This window comes from Rhinoraja longicauda, chromosome 28 (assembly GCF_053455715.1).
Source record: "Rhinoraja longicauda isolate Sanriku21f chromosome 28, sRhiLon1.1, whole genome shotgun sequence".
Taxonomy (NCBI): Eukaryota; Metazoa; Chordata; class Chondrichthyes; order Rajiformes; family Arhynchobatidae; genus Rhinoraja; species Rhinoraja longicauda.
The window spans coordinates 531,572-552,103 of record NC_135980.1 but is presented as its reverse complement, the minus strand read 5'-3'; the positions used below and the strand labels follow the sequence as shown (position 1 = coordinate 552,103).

The following is a 20,532-nucleotide window of genomic DNA, read 5'->3' as shown; positions in this document are numbered from 1 at the left end:
GGTCTCTTTTTAGAATAGTTTAGACAGATTCTTTGGATTGGAGAGGCCCTTGGACCGCCTGGGCACTCCTGTGCCACCAGTGGTCCCCCGTTTTCAACAGGCCATTAGTCCAAATAAAGCGGAAAACCGCCTACTTTTTTTGCGGATGGCCACCCTTTACCTGTTGAACCGGGGAGCCCCTGATGGGCTTGGAAGCGCCTTTAGCTTGTCGTCCGTTATCGAACGGGCCTCTTTCCGATCCTGCCGACTACGCCAATTTTGTCGTGGTTACCGGTGTTCAAAATGAAGCAGATGACACGGAGAATTCTTCAAGAAGTTAAAAGCCTTTATTTGCAAACAACGGCTGGAACAATCAGGATGTCAACCATCTAGTCAGATGGTTAGTACACTTAGTACACCGGGCAGCCTATTTTTATAGGATTATTCTAAACCTTATCTCCTTTGCATTACCTCATACCCACACTCCTTTCTTCAGTCCTTCATTTCTTTATAGTACCCGTTTGTCCCGCCACCATTAAATCCCATTTAGTAATATATCCTTATCTCAATGCTCACATCCCTTCATATTTCGCCTCCCTTATTTCCTGCTAGTTCATCCCTCACATCCATCCATCACCCCAAGGCCTATGTTTTTCCTTATCTCTTCTCTTGCCACCATTAAATCCTATTCATTGATGAATGTCTGCATCTCTTCGGATTCTGCTACCCTTATCATCAAGGCTAAAGCAAGGGTACAAGCTAAAGCAAAGGAGTGTTATGTTACAGAGACGTGTCAAGGGTAAGGAATGTCTAGAGCGCCTTAATTAGTTACAGAGAGGCGCCTAATGCCTAAGTAGTTACAAACCTTAAACAACAATGTATAAAATAATACCGTAACAATGTCTAATGTATAAAATAATATCAAATAATATCATGCATAAAATAATATCGTATTATCTCCCATATTACAATTGTCTTCTTGATCAATTCAAATCTTTAATGGAAGTTAATATTTTGGATCGCATAATTGTGATTTTCAAAATTCATACAAACGCCCATGTTCCCAACTGTAATATAATTCAGTGACGATTTTAGGATATGACTTGCCATACATCTGATCACAGTACATCTAAAATGCCCAGCAAATTCCACCCCAGCGTTACGTCACCAGCCACTGCTGAATAATTCTGAGGAAATTAATCCAGATCAATATATCCATATTCTTCCGATAAGCATTTGTTGGGCTTGTCGCAATTTATAGTTGTTAATGTCTGTATAGAATCACAGCTTTGCAGCTCAGTGACAACTTAAATAAGTCAACGTTATTCTATCTTAGTTTTTTTTAATGTGCTCCCGTCCAACGGCTTTGCTGTTATTTTGATCATTTAGTGGCTCTGAAAAGAGCCTTTTTATAAGTGTATTATATATTTAACCCCTTCGAGGGAACATCAACAGACGAGAATGGTTCCTTCTACCAGCCCCTTGGTCCGGATTTTGCGTGGGCGACCCACCGGTCGCTGGATTCGTCCGCGGGCCGCCTTCCTGTTTTTGACAGACTGTTGCCGGCGGTAGACCCGCGTCGTCCGTGATCTGCCTCCTATGGGCGGGAGGCGGGACCGGGCCTTGGCGTGGGGACGATCGACCGTCCTTGGGCGGCGCTTGAAGGGTCGGGCTGCGGTCCGGCGCGGCTTTGTTTGGCGTTCGGGGCTCCTCCTCCTGAGCGTCGACCTCTTGGAAGGGGCGGTGGTGGGCTTGCGGGACACCGCCTTCCTGCGGGCCGCCCCCGCTTTCTTCTCCCGTTTGGACACCGCCTTCCTGCGGGCCGCCCCCGCTTTCTTCTCCCGCTTGGACACCGCCTTCCTGCGGGCCGCCCCCGCTTTCTTCTCACGCTTGGGCGCCGCTGTCCGGTTGAACCTGAAGGAGCCGGAGGCGCCGGTGCCGCTGGTCCGCACCAGCGAGCCCCTCAGCACCAGCAGGCGAACCGTCCGATTGACGCGGCTGTTGTTGCGGCTGACGTCGTACCCCATGGCCAACAGCGCTTTCTTCAGGGCGGCCAGCGAGATGCCGCGCCGCTGCTTGCTGGACGCCGCCACCGACAGGACGCGCTCGGTAACGGTGGGGCCGACCGGCGCCTTCTTGGGCAGCTGCACTGGCTTGGGCTGCGGCTGAACCTGTTGTTGTTGCCGCCGCCCCTTCTTCACTCCCTTATCCGGCGCTGGCCGAGCCTGAGGCGGGGTACTGCCGCTTCCACCGCCTCCTCCTCCCCCTGCGCCCCCGCCGGAGTCGCCGGAAAATTCCGACTTTTGGTTCTCAGCCATGTCGGAGTATCCCGGAATCCGTTCTTTCCACTTCTTTCGATACCAATCTCCAGGAGCGGCTGAAACTAGTGAAGCGATGAGCGCCAGCAGCCATTTATATGAGGCGAAGACGGACGAGAAAGAGCAAACCCGGAAACAGGCCCTTCCGCCTAACTCATCCATGCCGACTAAAATGCTGCATATACGCTCGGCCTACTCCTATTCCTATTCCTAAGAGGTAATACATTGGTGAGTTAACGGCAAAATGGCATCCCGGATGCTCCAATCAACACGTTACCAAATTGTCCATGTTTAAACTTGGTTGAGGGTTTGGTGGTCTATAAAAGTAAGGCTCAAAATGCATCTTAATACCCACAAATTCTATGATACATTGTAAAGAGAGAAAACTGCTATGTTATGGAAGACTCATTCCATTGATGAATTGATTCAAATTCTGATATAAAATAAATAAGTATTTTCAACCAAATAACGTTATGCTTTTCTCCCACATTTGTTGTTTGTAAAAATATGTTTGATTACCAGTCGGTTGTAATGGTTTTTGTCACCATCATCTATCTCACTACCCCAAGCTTTATGAATTTTATAAATGTGTTTTCCCATCTATTTTGAACATGTGCTTTCCATCTGCTTTCGTGACCTTGTCAAGCACCGTATTCCATAACTACAAATGATCGCTCCCAAACTTAACCGACGATCGGTGAGACTATCTGTCACTTGACAGGTTAATGTCATCATCAGAGACGGCCTCCTGTCATCAGCATATTAAACACAGAAAAAGTTATTACATTAAATTACAATACCAGTACTAATCATGGGCTATCATTTAAGCTCCTCCACCTGTGAAAATAAATCAAACGTTCTGTCAAAATAAAGTTTTATTTAAGTTTTCTTGTAAACACATTCCTATTATTGCAAATACTCATCTATTTCTATGATGTATTTTACAAAGGCAAAATAAATGTTGCTTCTCAAAATAAGCACAGGCATAAAATGTATAGTGACTTTGCCAGGTACATTTACGGCACTAGAGTTTTATTGAGGGTTTATCGTTGAACAGACATTTCTCTTAAACTAAAATGCTATTTGGTCCATCGTTATTGAGACACGATTCATAGTATTTCATATAAACTCTATCTGCTCAAAAATGGTCCGAGCACTATCTACATACTAAAACTCTCGTTTGTTTGTTCCCGAACTGCAGCCAAAATGGTACATGACAGCGCGACAATTTTAGGCCCACCTTACTCACTGTCATCGGTTTGGTGGTAATGGAAGAAGTTTTATTGAAATCGGTGTCATATTTTAAAAGTTATTCACATTTTAAAGTTTTCTAAAAAACGCGCATGCACAGTCGGGGCCGGTACTCACGTAAGATGGCCGCCAGACCCACGCTGAACTTATGTAAGATGGCCGCCGGGTGACTGTACTTGCGCAGTTGGGGGAGGGTCGCCATTTGGCGTTCAGCTCCCACTTCCCACCAGTCGCCCGATTGGTTCCACGTCCTACGTGGGGGGAACGTCACCGCCGCTCCCGCTCCAAACCCCGGGCATCGCCATCGCCGCTCAGCCATTGTTCTTTTATTGAATACCAAAAGAATTGGGATGTGTAAGGGAAAAGCAAAATAGAAAAACAAAACAAAACAATTTTTTCTTTGTGTTGTAAAAAGTATTTCTGTTCAATAACCTTTCTATAAATAGCAGAATATACTCATGATAGGCCTGAATTGTACATGGAGTCCAAGAACTACAGACTGTTGGAAATAATAGTCGTTTCTCACACATGAACGTAGCGCAACGCATATGCACATTTGGCGTGCATACTTTTTTTTGGCTGAAAAGTTGCATTATGCGCCATATTATGAATTTTAATGTAGAATTCTGAATTTTGGACATCAAAATTATGAATTTGTAAAAACCAATGCTGGGACGTCTGACAAGGAAGAACGCAAGACAAGGAATGAAGCAACACAACAAGAAAGAACTTAACGACTTGAGCATGAACAAGAAAGAAGGCAAAGCAGAAGGGATGAAGAGACGGGAGATGAAAGAACTAGAAGACTACCTAAAGCAGGCAGGATATTCCATCTAGAGTTTATTTATGGCAAATTCTTTAGTCTGGAATCATACGGTTTCTTTTGATGCCACTGGAGTTCTGGCGGTTAAAAACCGCTACATTTAAATATCGTTTTTGTGGAACATTTGAAAATACAAATAGTACAGTGGTTACAGATACAGTGGACCACACCATCCTTATTGACCGTCTCCGGTACGCGGTTGGCATTGATGGCACTGCCCTGAGCTGGTTCGCTTCGTACCTCAAAGATAGGAGTTTCGCCATTAACATAGGCAGTTATTCCTCTGCTCCAGCTAGCCTCTCCTGCGGAGTTCCACAAGGCTCCATCCTAGGCCCCATTCTCTTCTCTCTATACATGCTCCCCCTTGGCCAAATCATTCAAAGGCACGGCATTTCTTTCCACTGCTATGCCGATGACACTCAGCTTTACCTCCCCCTGAAACCCAACAACCAGTCAAATTTAAACAGCCTCTTACACTGGCTTGAGGACATAAAATGTTGGATGGCACAGAACTTCCGACAATTAAATGAGAGCAAGTCTGAGGTCATCCTATTCGCCCCCCCCCCCCCTGACTCCATCAAATCGATAACAGGCAGTCTTGGAAGCCTATCCTGCCTAGTCAAACCGCATGTCAAAAACCTCGGCATGATATTTGACTCTGCATTAAAATTTGATAAGCAAGTCAACGCTGTGGTAAAAGCCAGCTTCTTCCAACTTCGTACCATAGCTAAAATCAAACCTTTCCTCCAATTCGACGACACAGAAAAAATCATTCACGCTTTCATTTCCTCCCGCCTAGACTACTGCAACTCCCTATACACTGGGATCAGCCAATCTTCCCTGTCCCGCCTGCAACTGGTCCAAAACGCCGCAGCGAGACTCCTGACGGGTACCCGTAAAAGGGACCACATCACCCCGATTCTGGCCTCTCTCCACTGGCTCCCTGTATGGTACAGAATCAACTTCAAGCTCCTCCTATTCACGTATAAAGCCCTAAATGGACATTTCCCCCCCCCTACATCAAAAATCTTCTAACCCACCTCTCTAACTCCAGGTCCCTCAGGTCAGCCGACTTGGGGCTACTCACTATCCCGCGGTCTAGGCTTAAGCTCAGGGGTGACCACGCTTTTGCGGTTGCAGCTCCTAGACTGTGGAACAGCATCCCTCTCCCCATCAGAACTGCCCCCTCCATCGACTCCTTTAAGTCCAGGCTCAAAACCTATTTCTACTCCCTAGCGTTTGAGGCTCATTGAGGAGGCGCTGTGAACTGTTTGCGTGCTACTGTATGTTTCATTTTTTTCCTTAGTACCTAATCAGATGTACAGCACTTTGTTCAACGTGGGTTGTTTTTTAATGTGATATACAAATAAAATTGACTTGACTTGACTTGACTAGTAAAATTTGCATAAAGTTCCTCCACACGGATTCAACGACAACCAATCAATTGGTTACATTTTCACCAATGAGCAATTAACTATTTCTCTTAACGACCAATCAAAGACTGCAATTGCATCCAATGGCAGTTTCCCACAGATCAGAAACTGAGACAATGTGGAGATGGAATGTGGTTTTATGCCCGATGGTGATAGAAAGAGGAGAAGAAGCAAATTCAGTGTCTACACCTCTCTTCAGCCTAAACCTTCTTGCCACTCATGTCGTCCCTGGTGTGAGAGCCCTGCTCTTGTTAGACTGGTGACACTACTGGACGCTGCCCATCAAGTTCCAGCGAAGAAGAACCCTCACTGAGGTCAGAGAGGTGGTGGGGGGGCGTCTCCTGGTGGTGGATGTAATGTACCGTGGTTCTCCGCTCCGGCTGATTAATTTGTATGCCTCACCCGTGCAGAGCGAGCGGTTGGCCGTCCTCCAGCAGCTCCCACCGCTGCTGGCCACATCCCGGCCGCTCGTTCTGGCCGGTGACTTCAACTGCATCATAGATCCGGCAGGGCCAACCACAGACTGGACGGCACCTCCAAGCTCCTGGTGGAGACGGTCAAATACGCAAAGCTGCACGACGCCTTCAGCGACCCTGCAGGCGGGGCCCAGCCGCGGTTCACCTGGTCAGGACCGAACGGTTCAGCCCAGTCCCGGATAGACTTCCTCATCACATCGGAGGTCGTCACGGTCAGACACACCGACCTCAAGCCGGTGTTCTTCTCTGACCACTGCCTCCTTCAAGCCACCTGTCACCTACCGGAAGGCGGGCAGAGGGACGTGGAAGTTAAATGTGGAGCTGTTGACCCCAGAGAACGTTGAGGAGCTAAAGAGGGACTACGCATGTTGGAGAACTGTTAGGCACCTCTTTGACTCCCCGACACTCTGGTGGGAAGCAACCAAGGAGAACATCAAGAAGTTCTTCGTCTCCATAGGTGTTCAGAGAGCAAGACAGGGTAAGAGGGAATTGTGTCAACTCCAGACAGATCTGCAGCAACTGCTCCTTCTGCAGAAGAGAGGGGTGGATGTGAGGGAGGAACTGAGAGAGGTGAAGGGCCGGCAAGCTTGGCTCTTTACCTCTGAATCCTCCAAGATCATCCAGGGTCCGCCACGTTGAGCAGGATGAGACATGCTCACACTTTTCTTCCATAAGGTTCACAGGGGGAGCTCTGTGATCAACAGTCTTGGGGAGGAGGACGGCTCGGTAACATCCTTGCAGACAGACATGCTGAGGATCTGCAGATCCTTTTATAAGGATCTGTACGACAAAAAAAACACAGACAGCACTGCCTCCCAGAACTTCCTGTCCTCCATCACGGAAGTCTTGGACGACAGCAAGCGGGAGAGTCTGGACCAACCACTTGACCCTGGAGGAGCTGACTGGCTCCATCCATTCCTTTAACTCGAGTAAAACTCCCGGAAGCGAGGGCTAACCGGCAGAGTTGTACTCGGCTCTGTGGGACTGGGTGGGCCCGGACCTGCTGGAAGTGTACAACCACATACTTCTAGCTGGCAGCATGTCAGACTCTATGAGGAAGGGCAGCATCACCCTAATCTACAAGCAGAAGGGGGAGATGAATGATATAAGGAATTGGAGACCCATCACATTGTTGAATGTAGACTACAAGATCCTGTCTAAGGCCATTGCCAACCGGGTCAAGTCTGCTCTGGGACAGGTGATCCACCCGGACCAAACCTGTGCTGTACCGGGCAGGAAAATCTCAGACAGCCTGGCGCTGCTGAGAGACACCATTGCCTACGTGCAGGACAGACGGGTGGATGCCTGCCTGGTCAGCTTGGACCAGGAGAAGGCCTTCGACAGGATATCGCACACGTACATGAGGGACATGCTCTCCAAAATGGGCTTTGGGGAGGGAATCAGGAAGTGGATACAACTGCTCTACACCGATATCTGTAGCGCAGTCCAAATCAATGGATGGGAATCAGACAGCTTCCCCGTCAGGTCTGGAGTCAGGCAGGGTTGCCCTCTCTCCCCTGTCTTTTTCGTCTGTTGTATTGAGCCCTTTGCCGAATCCATCAGGAAGGATGCGAGCATAAGAGGAGTGACATTGCCAGGCAGTGGGGGCACTCAGGTCAAGGCCTCCCTGTACATGGATGATGTCGCCGTCTTCTGCTCGGATCCAGGGTCGGTCAGCAGACTGATCAGCGTCTGCGACCAGTTTGAGTTGGCCACGGGGGCCAGGGTAAACCGCAGGAAGAGCGAGGCCATGCTCTTTGGCAACTGGCCCGACCGATCATCCATCCCCTTCACCATCAAGCCTGACTTCTTGAAGGTGCTGGGCATCTGGTTCGGGAAGGCTGAACCTCTTCCTACTTATCCCTGGACCATGACCCCATCGACAAATACCAGACCTTCATCATCAGCACCATCACGGACCTCACCATTTCCGGCGATCTACCCTCCAATGCCTCCAAACGTATAGTTCCCCAGCCCCGTACAGCCCGATTCTACCTCCTACCCAAAATCCATAAACAGAACTGTCCCGGCAGACCCATTGTCTCTGCCTGCTCATGTCCCACCGAACTTATTTCCAACTACTTCGATTCCATCCTATCCCCCCTGGTTAAATCTCTCCCCACCTACGTCCAAGACACCTCACACGCTCTCCATCTCCTCGATAACTTCCGGTTCCCAGGCCCCCACTCCCTCATCTTTACCATGGATGTCCAGTCACTCTACACTTCAATCCCCCACAAGGATGGTCTTGAAGCCCTCCGTTTCTTCCTCGACCGTAGAACCAGCCAATCCCCATCTACCAACACTCTCCTCCGTCTAGCAGAGCTGGTTCTTACCCTTAACAACTTCTCCTTTGACACCTCCCACTTCCTCCAAACCAGAGGCGTAGCTATGGGCACTCGCATGGGCCCTAGCTATGTCTGCCTCTTTGTCAGGTATGTCGAACAATCCCTGTTCCGGGCGTACACCGGCCCCATCCCCGAACTCTACCTACGCTACATCGACGACTGCATTGGTGCTACCTCTTGTGCCCATGCAGAACTCACTGACTTCATACACTTCACTTCCAATTTCCATCCTGCCCTTAAATATACCTGGACTATCTCTGACATCTCCCTCCCGTTTCTGGACCTCACCATCTCCATCACAGGAGACAGACTAGTGACTGACATCCACTATAAGCCCACTGACAGCTATCTGGACTACACTTCTTCCCACCCGGTCTCTTGCAAAAAGTCTATCCCCTACTCCCAATTCCTCCGTCTACGCCGCATCTGCGCCCGGGATGAGGTGTTTCACACTAGGGCGTCAGAGATGTCCTCTTTCTTCAGGAAACGAGGCTTCCCCTCTTCCATTATAGATGAGGCTCTCACTAGGGTCTCTTCTACATCCCGCGGCTCCGCTCTTGCTCCCCCTCCCCCCACTCGCAACAAGGACAGAATCCCCTTCGTTCTCACCTTCCACCCCACCGTCCAGCGGATCCAACAAATCATCCGCCAACATTTCCGTCACCTACAACGGGACCCCACCACTGGCCATATCTTCCCATCCCCTCTCCTCTCTGCGTTCCGCAGAGACCGTTCCCTACGTAACTCCCTGGTTCACTCGTCCCTTCCTACCCAAACCACCCCATCCCCAGGCACTTTCCCCAGCAACCGCACGAGATGCAACACCTGTCCTTTTACCTCCCCCCTCAACTCCATCCAAGGACCCAAACAGTCTTTCCAGGTGAGACAGAGGTTCACCTGCACCTCCTCCAACCTCATCTATTGCATCCGCTGCTCCAGATGTTAACTTATTTACATCGGCGAAACCAAGCGCAGACTCGGTGATCGCTTCGCTCAACACCTGCGCTCGGTCCGCATTGGCCAAACTGGTCTCCCGGTGGCCGAGCACTTCAACTCCCCCTCCCATTCCCAGTCTGACCTTTCTGTCATGGGCCTCCTCCAGTGCCATAGTGAGGCCCACCGGAAATTGGTGGAACAGCACCTCATATTTCGCCTGGGCAGTTTGCAGACCAGTGGTATGAACATCGACTTCTCCCACTTTAGACAGTTCCTGTGTCCCTCTCTTCCCCTCCCCCTTTCCCAGATCTCCCTCTATCTTCCTGTCTCCACCTATATCCCGCCCCCCTGACATCAGTCTGAAGAAGAGTCTCGATCCGAAACGTCACCCATTTCTTCTCTCCTGAGATGCTGAGTTACTCCAGCATTTTGTGAAATGTTAACCTCACATAATTCGTTTCCCTGCCAAAAAAGTCTTTCATTTCCCATAAAAACGACTCTGTTGTCGCAATTATACATATAATGTTACAAATTGCAAGATAATCAACAAATATCCGCATTTTTTTCCGTTGGGGAAGAGCATTGTTTATTTAATTTCATTTGATGTCGGCAGTGATAGGTCTGCGCTGAAGGATGATTCACGTGATATTTACTGCCTCGCGTTTTTTTGTTCTTCACCCAGGTCCGCACAGCCGGTATAAGAACAAGTCGAGGCACCCGTTTATTTTTCAGTTGGGAAACAGCGTTTGTCGTCATGACAGGGAGAGGAAAAGGTGGGAAGGGGCTTGGCAAGGGTGGTGCAAAGCGGCACCGTAAAGTTCTTCGAGACAACATCCAAGGCATCACCAAACCAGCCATTCGTCGCTTGGCTCGACGAGGTGGCGTCAAACGTATTTCTGGCCTCATCTACGAGGAAGTGCGCGGAGTTTTGAAGGTTTTCCTTGAGAATGTCATCCGGGATTCAGTAACCTACACGGAACATGCGAAACGCAAGACAGTGACAGCAATGGACGTGGTGTATGCACTGAAACGCCAGGGGCGCACATTGTATGGATTTGGGGGCTAAAAGATTAATGTGAGAAGTGATCAGAAAATCAAAGGTTCTTTTCAGAACCACTACATCATCCTAAAAGACCGATAACTGCTCTGAACAGGAAACAATTATCCTACACGTGGCAAATCTATAACATTAAATTGAAAATTCTTATCTAATCAATTCCCCCCTCGACTCTGGTCACAATCTCCTCCATCTAGTTACTCTGTTTTCTTTATGTACAATAATGGTAACATCACATTCTTCCCAATTCTACGGATTAAAATGACAAATCTAACAAACCACTTTACAATTTCAGAGATTATTATCAACGTAATTAATTTTGCCTTCTCTCCTTACTTAAAAGTGTGCTTGATTTCCATGATGATTGTAACTTTACAGTTCCAGTATTTTCTTATTAGATTTTTATACAGTACATTCTTACAGTTTCACAATCTTAATTTAGTAGCTCCTTAAATGTCAGCTCCTTTGTGTCTGAACACATAGTGTTCCCAGCACTGATCCCAGTGGAATGTACCATACAATGTAGGCAGTGAAGATCAGGGTGATAATAAAATTAAACTGGGTGTTTTAATTTAATATTGTGCGTTACCAAAACACTACATGTAGATTGGTTGGAGGCATGCAGTGCATTGAATTAAATCTGTCAGACAAATAGGGGTGGAAATGGTTTGCCTTGACAAACACCTGGCCGAACTGCCAACTCTTCTGGGGAGTCAGTTATTTAAAATGTTGATAAGGAAATAACAGGGGATTTGAACTTTAAACCATTCATAACAATTAATCATTCAGTCTTTGTCACATCTATTGTTGTATTTGCTGCCTTTGTGCTTCCGTTTAGGGAGGTGCTGCTGAAGAAATCTTATGGAGTTTCCGTAAATGGTGCAGTGTGGCCACAGTGATGTTATGGTGGACAAGGTGCCAATCAATGGTATCCTTCTCTGAAAAAAGGCACAAAGGGTTGCAGACACTCAGCGGGTCAAACAGCATCTCTGGAGAACATGGATAGGCGAGAGTTCTGGTCGGGAACCTTCTTCAGACCGTTCAAGGAAGGATACCCTCAAACCATTTAGAACATCTTTCCCTGAATGGCTTCACACTTCTTGAATATTGCAGCTGCCGTTACTCAGATGAGTTGAGAGTATTCCCTGCACTCTTGATTTGTGGGTTTACAAATTATTGAAGAGCTTTAGAATCAACCTGTTTGTTGCAAATTGCCCCTGACATCTCCCTTTTGTAACCCGGGCATCATCATAAGGGCAGCATTTATTACCCATCCCTCACCATCCCTCGAAACAGTAAGGCTGAGGTGCCTCCTTGAACTGTTGCAGTCATAGAACCTAGAGCAGAGAACATCACAGAACAGGAACAGGCCCATCTGTGCCCAATGATGCCAAAATAAACTAAGCTCATTGCCTGCACATGATCCATATCGAGTATCTAGTGTAAATGTCACTCTCATTTATCAGGTTGTGCTGGATGTCCTGACTGTCTGTCCACAGTCATTCTACAAGGTTGCAAATAACAGCACTGCGATGTAGCAGTTACTGAGATAACCTCGCAGCTCCAAAGGTACAGTATGCGGGACGAGACATGCAAGCAGGCCCGACTAGCCGGCCACACGACGGAGGACACCCCACAGGGCGCCGCGGCCTACAGATCCGGCGCGAAGTCCCGACGGTCGGGGTCCCTCGAGGAAGGAGTCCCGGCCATCGGAGCGTCGAGGTCGGAGCGAGTCGGGCCGAGTCGGAACATAAAATTTGGAGTGAGTCGGGCCAAGGCCGGAACCTCGAGGTCGGAGTGAGTCGGACCCAGGTTGGAGCGAGTCGGTCCCAGGTCAGAGCGATTCGGGCTGAGGTCAGACACTCAAGGTCGGGGCGCAACTGAATTAATAAAGCGGGACTGGCCTGGAGCGCCGCCAAGAACTGTGGGGTGTTTAAAGATGGCTGCTGACATATTGACGTCTCAAGGATCTAGGAAGAACGCAAGACAGAAGGAATGAAGCGACGCAACAAGAAAGAACTGAACATCTCGAGCATGAACGAGAAAGAAGGCAAAGCAGAAGGGATGAAGAGACGGGAGATGGAAGAATTAGAATACTGCCTGAACAGCGAGCCAGAGATACAACGAGACGAAATGCACAACTCACAAGGAGAAATCTTTCTGCTGATGTTGGTGAAATGACTAAGGTTTGCCCTCAGTGTCGAGCGTACCGTTGCTCCAGAGAAACCGCAAACTTTTGCTGCATGAAGGGTGAGGTTAACATTGTTCCTCTCCAGACACTACCTGATGAACTGATGGGATTGTACACAATTGACACACCACAAGCAAACGAATTCTGAAAGAATATTAAACAATGCAACTGCTTCTTTCATATTACGTCATTCGGTGCCAAGGAAGAGGTGCCACCAAGGCCCGGCTGGAATCCCTCAGTCATCATTCAAGGGCAGATTCATTATTACATTGGTCTGTTGATGCCTGACCTAGACCGGTCAATTCTTGCAAATCTATTTTATGGATTGAATTGCGAATGGGTATACCGCGAGATGCTGGTATTCAAAAGGAGATTGTTGAGATGCTTGAAAACTTGATAAGACGATACAACCCTTACATTTATTCTCTTCAAACAGCAATGGAAAAATGAGAGATTTACCAGAGGCATCAATCATCATTGATCCAGATCGCTGGCCAGCTTTTGAACATGAAAGGTGGTTTAACGCACCAATTGCCGACGAAGTTGCCGTCATAATACCAAACAATGATGAACCTGAGGCGAGAACACGGCACATTGTCTTGAACGAAAGAGGAGGAGGCCTGCGGATCATTTCAGAGTCTCATAGGTCGTATGATAGTTTTCAATATGTCCTTTTCTTTCCGCGTGGAGATGATGGATGGCATCACCAACTCGAAATGAGTAACAGCAAGAAATTGACAGCAATGCGATATAATGCCTATAGGATCATGAATCATGATAGTGAATTAAACCGCCTTTTGAGAGGAGGTTTAACAATATGTCGTTGATATGGCAGCTAATATTGAGAGTGATAGTCTCAATTATATTCGCATGAGTCAAGCATCATTGAGATTGACAACTTACAAAGGCCTGACGGATGCATTAAATGATAATGATGATTTGGAAAACGTCGGAAAGCGCACCATCCTCTCCTCGACATTTGTCGGTGGATGGAGACACATGATAGAACGATGCCAGGACGCCATGATGTACGTTCAGAAGTACGGCAATGCTTCGTTCTTCATTATGATGACTTATAATCCAAAGTGGGGCAAGATCCGCTGTTGCCTCTTTCTGAATCAGCAGCCGTGTGATGGACCAGACTTGATTAAGAGAGTATGTGATCTGAAAAGAAAACTATTCATTGAATACTTCACGGGACCAGATAGCCTCTTTGGAAACTGTATAGATTTTGTCTCGACTGGAATATCGGAAGAGAGGCCTGCCTCATTTGCACTGTCTGCTGTGGCTTGACGAAGCGGCTAAGCCACGACCATGAGATTTTGACAGATTTGTGCAAGCTGAAATACCAGACACGCAAGTAGATCGTGAGCTGCATGGATTGGTACTGAAGCACATGATTCATGGACTATACTGCGATCATATCTCTCCCTGTTCAGTCTGAAGAAAGGTCTTGACCCGAAAGGTCACCCATTCCCTCTCTCCTAGATGCTGCCTGACCTGCTGAGTTACTCCAGCATTTTGTGATACCTTTGATTTGTACCAGCATCTGCAGTTATTTTCCTACACACCTCTCCCTGTTGGAAGAATGGAAGATGCAGTAAGAGATTCCCGAAGCCGTTTATCGAAAGCACAAGGCATGGAGATGATTCATATCCTCTATACAGGAGAAGATCTCTGGATATGGGAGGATTTCAGGGACATCAAGAAGGACGCTGGGATCGACCTATTACTTCTGAATCGGTGGTGCCCTGCAATGCTCAACTATTGAAGCTGTTCAAATGTCACATCAACGTTGAGATATGCTTCTCTGTAAAGTCAGTCAAATAAGTGTTCAAGTACACCTTGAAGGGGAGTGATCAAGCAGTTTTTGGAGTTAACAGGGATGACGAAATTGCACAGTACTTGACTGGCAGATACATTGGTCCATCAGAAGCAGTGGGACCAATCCATGGATTTCATTGGAGACCCTTGATCTTTAATTGGACTTTACTGGACTTGATATTACACAAAGTGTTATTCTCTTTATCCTGCACGTGTACACTGTGGATGGCTTAATAGTAATAATGTATAGTCTTTCTGTTGATTGGATAGCACGCAACAGAAAATCTTTTCGCTATACCTCGGTACTAGTGACCATAAACTAAACTAAAACTTAAGCTAAACTAAACTAAATGAAACTAAACTAAACAATGTTCCCTCCCCGCCTGTCACTAAATCTTGTATTTGGTCGCTGATAATATTCTCTCCGCCGGCCTCAGACCTTCTGAAACTGCTGGCCGGTGCTGACAGACCTGCAGCCAATCTCAGCGCTGGGACACTGTGATAGACCGCTTACACTCCAGCCAATCACAAGCTGTGGGCCGGCCCTTCAGCAACGCTTTAAAAGCCGCTCCCAGAGCCGGCTCCGTCATTCCAGTCCCTGTGTTTCAGACTGAGTTCCGCTGTTAAAGGGCAATGGCCCGGACCAAGCAGACAGCGCGCAAATCGACCGGAGGGAAAGCTCCTCGCAAACAGCTGGCGACCAAAGCAGCGCGGAAGAGCGCTCCGGCCACGGGTGGAGTGAAGAAGCCTCATCGCTACCGGCCCGGCACCGTGGCTCTGAGAGAGATCCGGCGCTACCAGAAATCCACCGAGCTACTCATCCGCAAACTGCCCTTCCAGCGCCTGGTGCGGGAGATCGCTCAGGACTTCAAGACAGACCTGCGCTTCCAGACCTCGTCCGTCATGGCCCTGCAGGAGGCCAGCGAGGCTTACCTGGTGGGGCTCTTTGAGGACACCAATCTCTGCGCCATCCACGCCAAGCGAGTCACCATCATGGCCAAAGACATACATCTGGCCCGCCGCATCCGCGGGGAGCGCTCCTGAACACGGCCAGTGCACCACCGACAACAAACGGCTCTTTTAAGAGCCACCGAACCGGCAGCAGAAAGAACTGCGCCCTTGTCCTGTTATATTAATCTCTCCGCACAGGTTTCGGTGAAATTGTGGCGCTGTTGCTGTGCGGAGTCCAACCCTGTTGTCTCCAGTGTCTCGGCTGAGACTTGTGATGTTGTTTCCAAGCCGCTGTGTCTTGGGATCCCAGAACCGGGGAATTTGTTCGGACTGAGGAAAAAGGTTCTAAAAGTAAACCTAGCAATTATAGACCTATTAGTTTGACGTCTGTGGTGGGAAAATTAATGGAAAAGATACTTAGGGACAATATATATAATTATTTGGATAATCAAGGCCTGATTAGAAACAGTCAACATGGATTTGTGCCTGGAAGGTCATGTTTGACTAATCTGCCTGAATTTTTTGAAGAGGTTACCAGGGAAATTGATAAGGGCAAGGCTGTGGATGTTGTCTATATGGACTTCAGTAAGGCATTTGACAAGGTTCCACATGGAAGGTTGATTAAGAAGGTTAAATCGTTGGGTATTAATAGTGAGGTTGCAAGATGGATTCAACAATGGCTGAATGGGAGATACCAGAGGGTAACGGTTGACAATTGTATGTCAGGTTGGAGGCCAGTGTCTAGTGGAGTGCCCCAAGGATCTGTGTTGGGTCCACTGTTGTTTGTCATTTACATTAATGATCTGGATGATGGTGTGGCAAATTGGATTAGTAAATATGCAGATGATACTAAGATAGGTGGAGTAGTTGATAGTGAGGTAGATTTTCAAAGTCTACAGAGAGACTTGGGCCTTTTGGAAGGGTGGGCTGAAAGATGGCAGATGGAGTTTAATGCTGATAAGTGTGAGGTGCTGCATTTTGGTAGGACAAATCAAAATAGGACGTACAGGGTAAATGGTAGGGAATTGAGGAATGCAGTGGAACAGAGGGATCTGGGAATAACTGCATTGTTCCCTGAAGGTGGAATCTCATGTGGATAGGGTGGTGAAGAAGGCGTTTGGTATGCTTGCCTTTATAAATCAGAGCATCGAGTATAGAAGTTGGGATGTAATGTTGAAATTGTACAGGGCATTGGTGAGGCCGAATCTGGAGTATGGTGTGCAGTTCTGGTCGCCAAATTATAGGAAGGATGTCGACAAAATGGAGAGGGTACAGAGGAGATTTACTAGAATGTTGCCTGGGTTTCAGCACTTAGGCTACAGAGAGAGGTTGAACAGGTTGGGTCTTTATTCTTTGGAGCATAGAAGGTTGAGGGGGGACTTGATAGAGGTTTTTAAAATTTTGAGAGGGACGGACAGAGTTGACGTGGGTAGGCTTTTCCCTTTGAGAGTGGGGAAGATTCCAACAAGGGGACATAGCTTCAGAATTGAGGGACAAAGGTTTAGGGGTAACATGAGGGGGAACTTCTTTACTCAGAGGGTTGTGGCTGTATGGAATGGGCTTCCGGTGGAAGTGGTGGAGGCTGGCTCGATTTTATTATTTAAGAGTAAATTGGATAGGTATATGGATAGGAGGGGATTGGAGGGTTATGGTCTGAGTGCAGGTAGATGAGACTAGGTCAGGGAGAATGGTCGGCGTGGACTGGTAGGGCCGGACAGGCCTGTTTCCATGCTGTAGTTGTTATATGTTATATGTTATATGAGGCTGGGTCGGGAAGAATCGTTGGGGTTCCCCGTTTGCACACGGGCGAGCCTGAAATCGTTGATGGAATTTAAATTATTGATGGAGGGCAGGTAGGAGAAGAAAAGTGGAGCTGAAAGCCGTGACAGGTCTGAATCAGTGAGGCAGATGGGTTCACAGAGACGAGAGATAAAATAGTCGAGTTGTAAACAAAAATAGAGAAGTGTGCGATATCGGGGAAGATATGGGGCAGCCTTAAATTGGTGAATTGAATGTTCATCCTGTTTATAATTGGCGGAATATTGAGTGGTATCGAGGAACCGCGACATGTACATCCACAGATTATAAATGATGTCAATACTAAATAGGTCTCATTTATTCTTGACCACCCTACATCTTGATCTGTCCAACAGTCCATTGGCGTTTGCCCTTCTGAGCTGTCATGGTGGGTGTCTACATATCCCCCGTATCAAGCTTGTCAGATCAAGTGCAGGAATTTAAAGGTTTTTTTTTTCTCGGGAAATACAAGACATTATTAAACATTAATGTATAATGAAGAAGGGTCTGGACCTCAAATGTCACCCATTTTCTCCAGAGATGCTTTCAGACTACTTCGGTTTAAACCGACATCTGTAGTTCCCAACTACGGATTTTTAATGTTGCCCTATCCTTTCACATATTGGCTCGGTGTAATGATTGTGTGTCTTGGTTCTGTTGAATGACATTGAACTATTTTATCACGAGACCACACAACGTTTAATTGTGAATTTAACTACCAATTAACAAGTCACATAATAACATATTGTTGGGACAATAGACAATAGGTGCAGGAGGCCATACGGTCCTTCGAGCCAGCGCTGCCATTCAATGTGACCATGGCTGATCATTTTCAATCAGTACCCCGTTCCTGCCTTCTCCCCATACCCCCTGACTCCGCTATCCTTAAGAGGTCTATTTGCTCTCTTGAATACATTCAGAGAATTGGCCTCCACTGCCTTCTGAGGTAGAGAATTCCACAGATTCACAACTCTGACTGAAAAAGTTTTCCTCATCTCAGTTCTAAATGGACTACCCCTTATTCTTAAACTGTGGCCCCTTGTTCTGGACTCCCCAACATTGAGAACATGTTTCCTGCCTCTAACGTGTCCAACCCCTTAATAATCTTATACGTTTCGATAAGATCTCCTCTCATCCTTCTAAATTCCAGTGTATACAAGCCTAGTCGCTCCAATCTTTCAACATATGACAGTCCCGCCATTCCGGGAATTAACCTAGTAAACCTACGCAGCACGCCCTCAATAGCAAGAATATCCTTCCTCAAATTTGGAGACCAAAACTACAGACAGTACTCCAGGTGAGGTCTCACTAGGGCCCTGTACAACTGCAAAAGGACCTCTTTGCTCCTAAACTCAACTCCTCTTGTTATGAAGGCCAACATTCCATTGGCTTTCTTCACTGCCTGCTGTACCTGCATGCTTCCTTTCAGTGACTGATGCACTAGGACACCCAGATGTCGTTGTACGTCCCCTTTTCCTAACTTGACACCATTCAGATAATACTCTGCCTTCCTATTCTTACCACCAAAGTGGATCACCTCACACTTATCCACATTAAACTGCATCTGCCATGCATCTGTCCACTCACACAACCTGTCCAAGTCACCCTGCAACCTTAGCATCTTCCACACAGTTGACACTACCACCCAGCTTTGTATCATCTGCAAATTTGCTAATGGTACTTTTAATCCCTTCATCCAAGTCATTAATATATATTGTAAATAGCTGTGGTCCTTGCAGTACCCCACTAGTTACTGCCTGCCATTCTGAAAGGGACCCATTTATCCTCACTCTTTGCTTACTTTCTGTCTGCCAACCAATTTTCTATCCATGTCAGTACCCTACCTCCAATACCATGTGCTCTAATTTTCCCTACTAATCTCCTATGTAGAACCTTGTCAAAGGTTTTCTGAAAGTCAAGGTACATCACATCCACCGGCTCTCCCCTGTCAATTTTCCTAGTTACATCCTCAAAGAATTCCAGAAGATTAGTCAAGCATGATTTCCCCTTCGTAAATCCATGCTGACTCAGAACAATCCTCTTACTACTATCCAAATGCTCCACAATTTTGTCTTTTATAATTGACTCCAGCATCTTCCCCACCATTGATGTCAGACTAACTGTCTATAATTTCCCGTTTTCTCTCCCCCTCCTTTCTTAAAAAGTGGGACAACATTAGCTACCCTCCAATCCACAGGAACTGATCCTGAATCTATAGAACATTGGAAAATGATCACCAATGCGTCCACAATTTCTAGTGCCACCTTCTTAAGTACTCTGGGATGCAGACCATCAGGCCCTGGGGATTTATCAGCCTTCAGTCCCATCAGTCTACCCAACACCATTTCCTGCCTAATATGGATTTCCTTCAGTTCCTCCGTCACCCTAGGATATCTGGCCACTAGAACATCTGGGAGATTGCTTGTATCTTCCTTAGTGAAGACAGATCCAAAGTACCGGTTCAACTCGTCTGCCATTTCCTTGTTCCCCATAATAAATTCCCCTGCTTCTGTCTTCAAGGGACCCACATTTGCCTTGACTATCTTTTTCCTCTTTGCATACCTAAAAAAGCTTTTACTATCCTCCTTTATATTATTGACTAGTTTACCCTCGTACCTCATCTTTTCTCCCCGTATTGCCTTCTTAGTCACCTTCTGTTGCTCTTTAAAAGAGTCCCAATCCTCTGGCTTCCCACTCTTCTTTGCTTTGTTGTACTTCTTCTCTTTTATTTTTATGCTGTCGTTGACTTCCCTTGTCAGCCACGGGTGCCTCTTACTCCCCTTGGAATCTTTCCTCCTCTTTGGGATAAGTTGATCCTGCAACTTCTGCATTATTCCCAGGACATTTAGCGAAGTAACTTGTTGCTTTTACTCACTAACTTATTGTCCTTAAGCATTTTTCTCCTTTTGTTTAGTTTAGATACAGCACGAAACAGGCCCTTCGGCCCACCGAGTCCGCGCCGACCATTGATCCCAGCACACTGGCACTATCATACACAGAGTTGGAACTATTATACTAAGCCAGTTAGCCTACAAACCTGTATGTCTTTAGGGTGTGTAAGGAAATCGGAGAACCCGAAGAAAATCCACGTGGTCACAGGGCGAACGTAGACTCCGAAAAAGGGGCCGAAAAAAAGTGGCCACTAAAA

General features: G+C 47.1%; 2 protein-coding genes and 1 pseudogene across 2 annotated transcripts; 2 read left to right on the top strand and 1 right to left on the bottom strand.

The window, feature by feature from the left end:
* Positions 1-265: 265 nt before the first annotated feature.
* LOC144607328 (uncharacterized) lies at positions 266-2,486 on the bottom strand. Its single transcript, XM_078424083.1, has one exon. It carries the CDS (start codon positions 2,457-2,459, stop codon positions 1,428-1,430), a length of 1,032 nt encoding a protein of 343 aa, XP_078280209.1. The 5' UTR covers positions 2,460-2,486; the 3' UTR covers positions 266-1,427.
* Positions 2,487-10,167: 7,681 nt separating this feature from the next.
* LOC144607331 (histone H4-like) lies at positions 10,168-10,630 on the top strand (annotated as a pseudogene).
* Positions 10,631-15,269: 4,639 nt separating this feature from the next.
* On the top strand, positions 15,270-20,330 carry LOC144607332 (histone H3-like). Its single transcript, XM_078424086.1, has 2 exons — positions 15,270-15,938; positions 20,299-20,330. The coding sequence occupies exon 1, from the start codon at positions 15,270-15,272 to the stop codon at positions 15,678-15,680; it is 411 nt and encodes a 136-aa protein (XP_078280212.1). The 3' UTR covers positions 15,681-15,938; positions 20,299-20,330.
* Positions 20,331-20,532: the final 202 nt, after the last annotated feature.

Excerpts from the sequence above, each read along its gene's own strand:
- LOC144607332 (XM_078424086.1), top strand. The coding sequence starts at position 15,270 with ATGGCCCGGACCAAGCAGACAGCGCGCAAATCGACCGGAGGGAAAGCT.
- LOC144607328 (XM_078424083.1), bottom strand. The coding sequence starts at position 2,459 with ATGGATGAGTTAGGCGGAAGGGCCTGTTTCCGGGTTTGCTCTTTCTCG.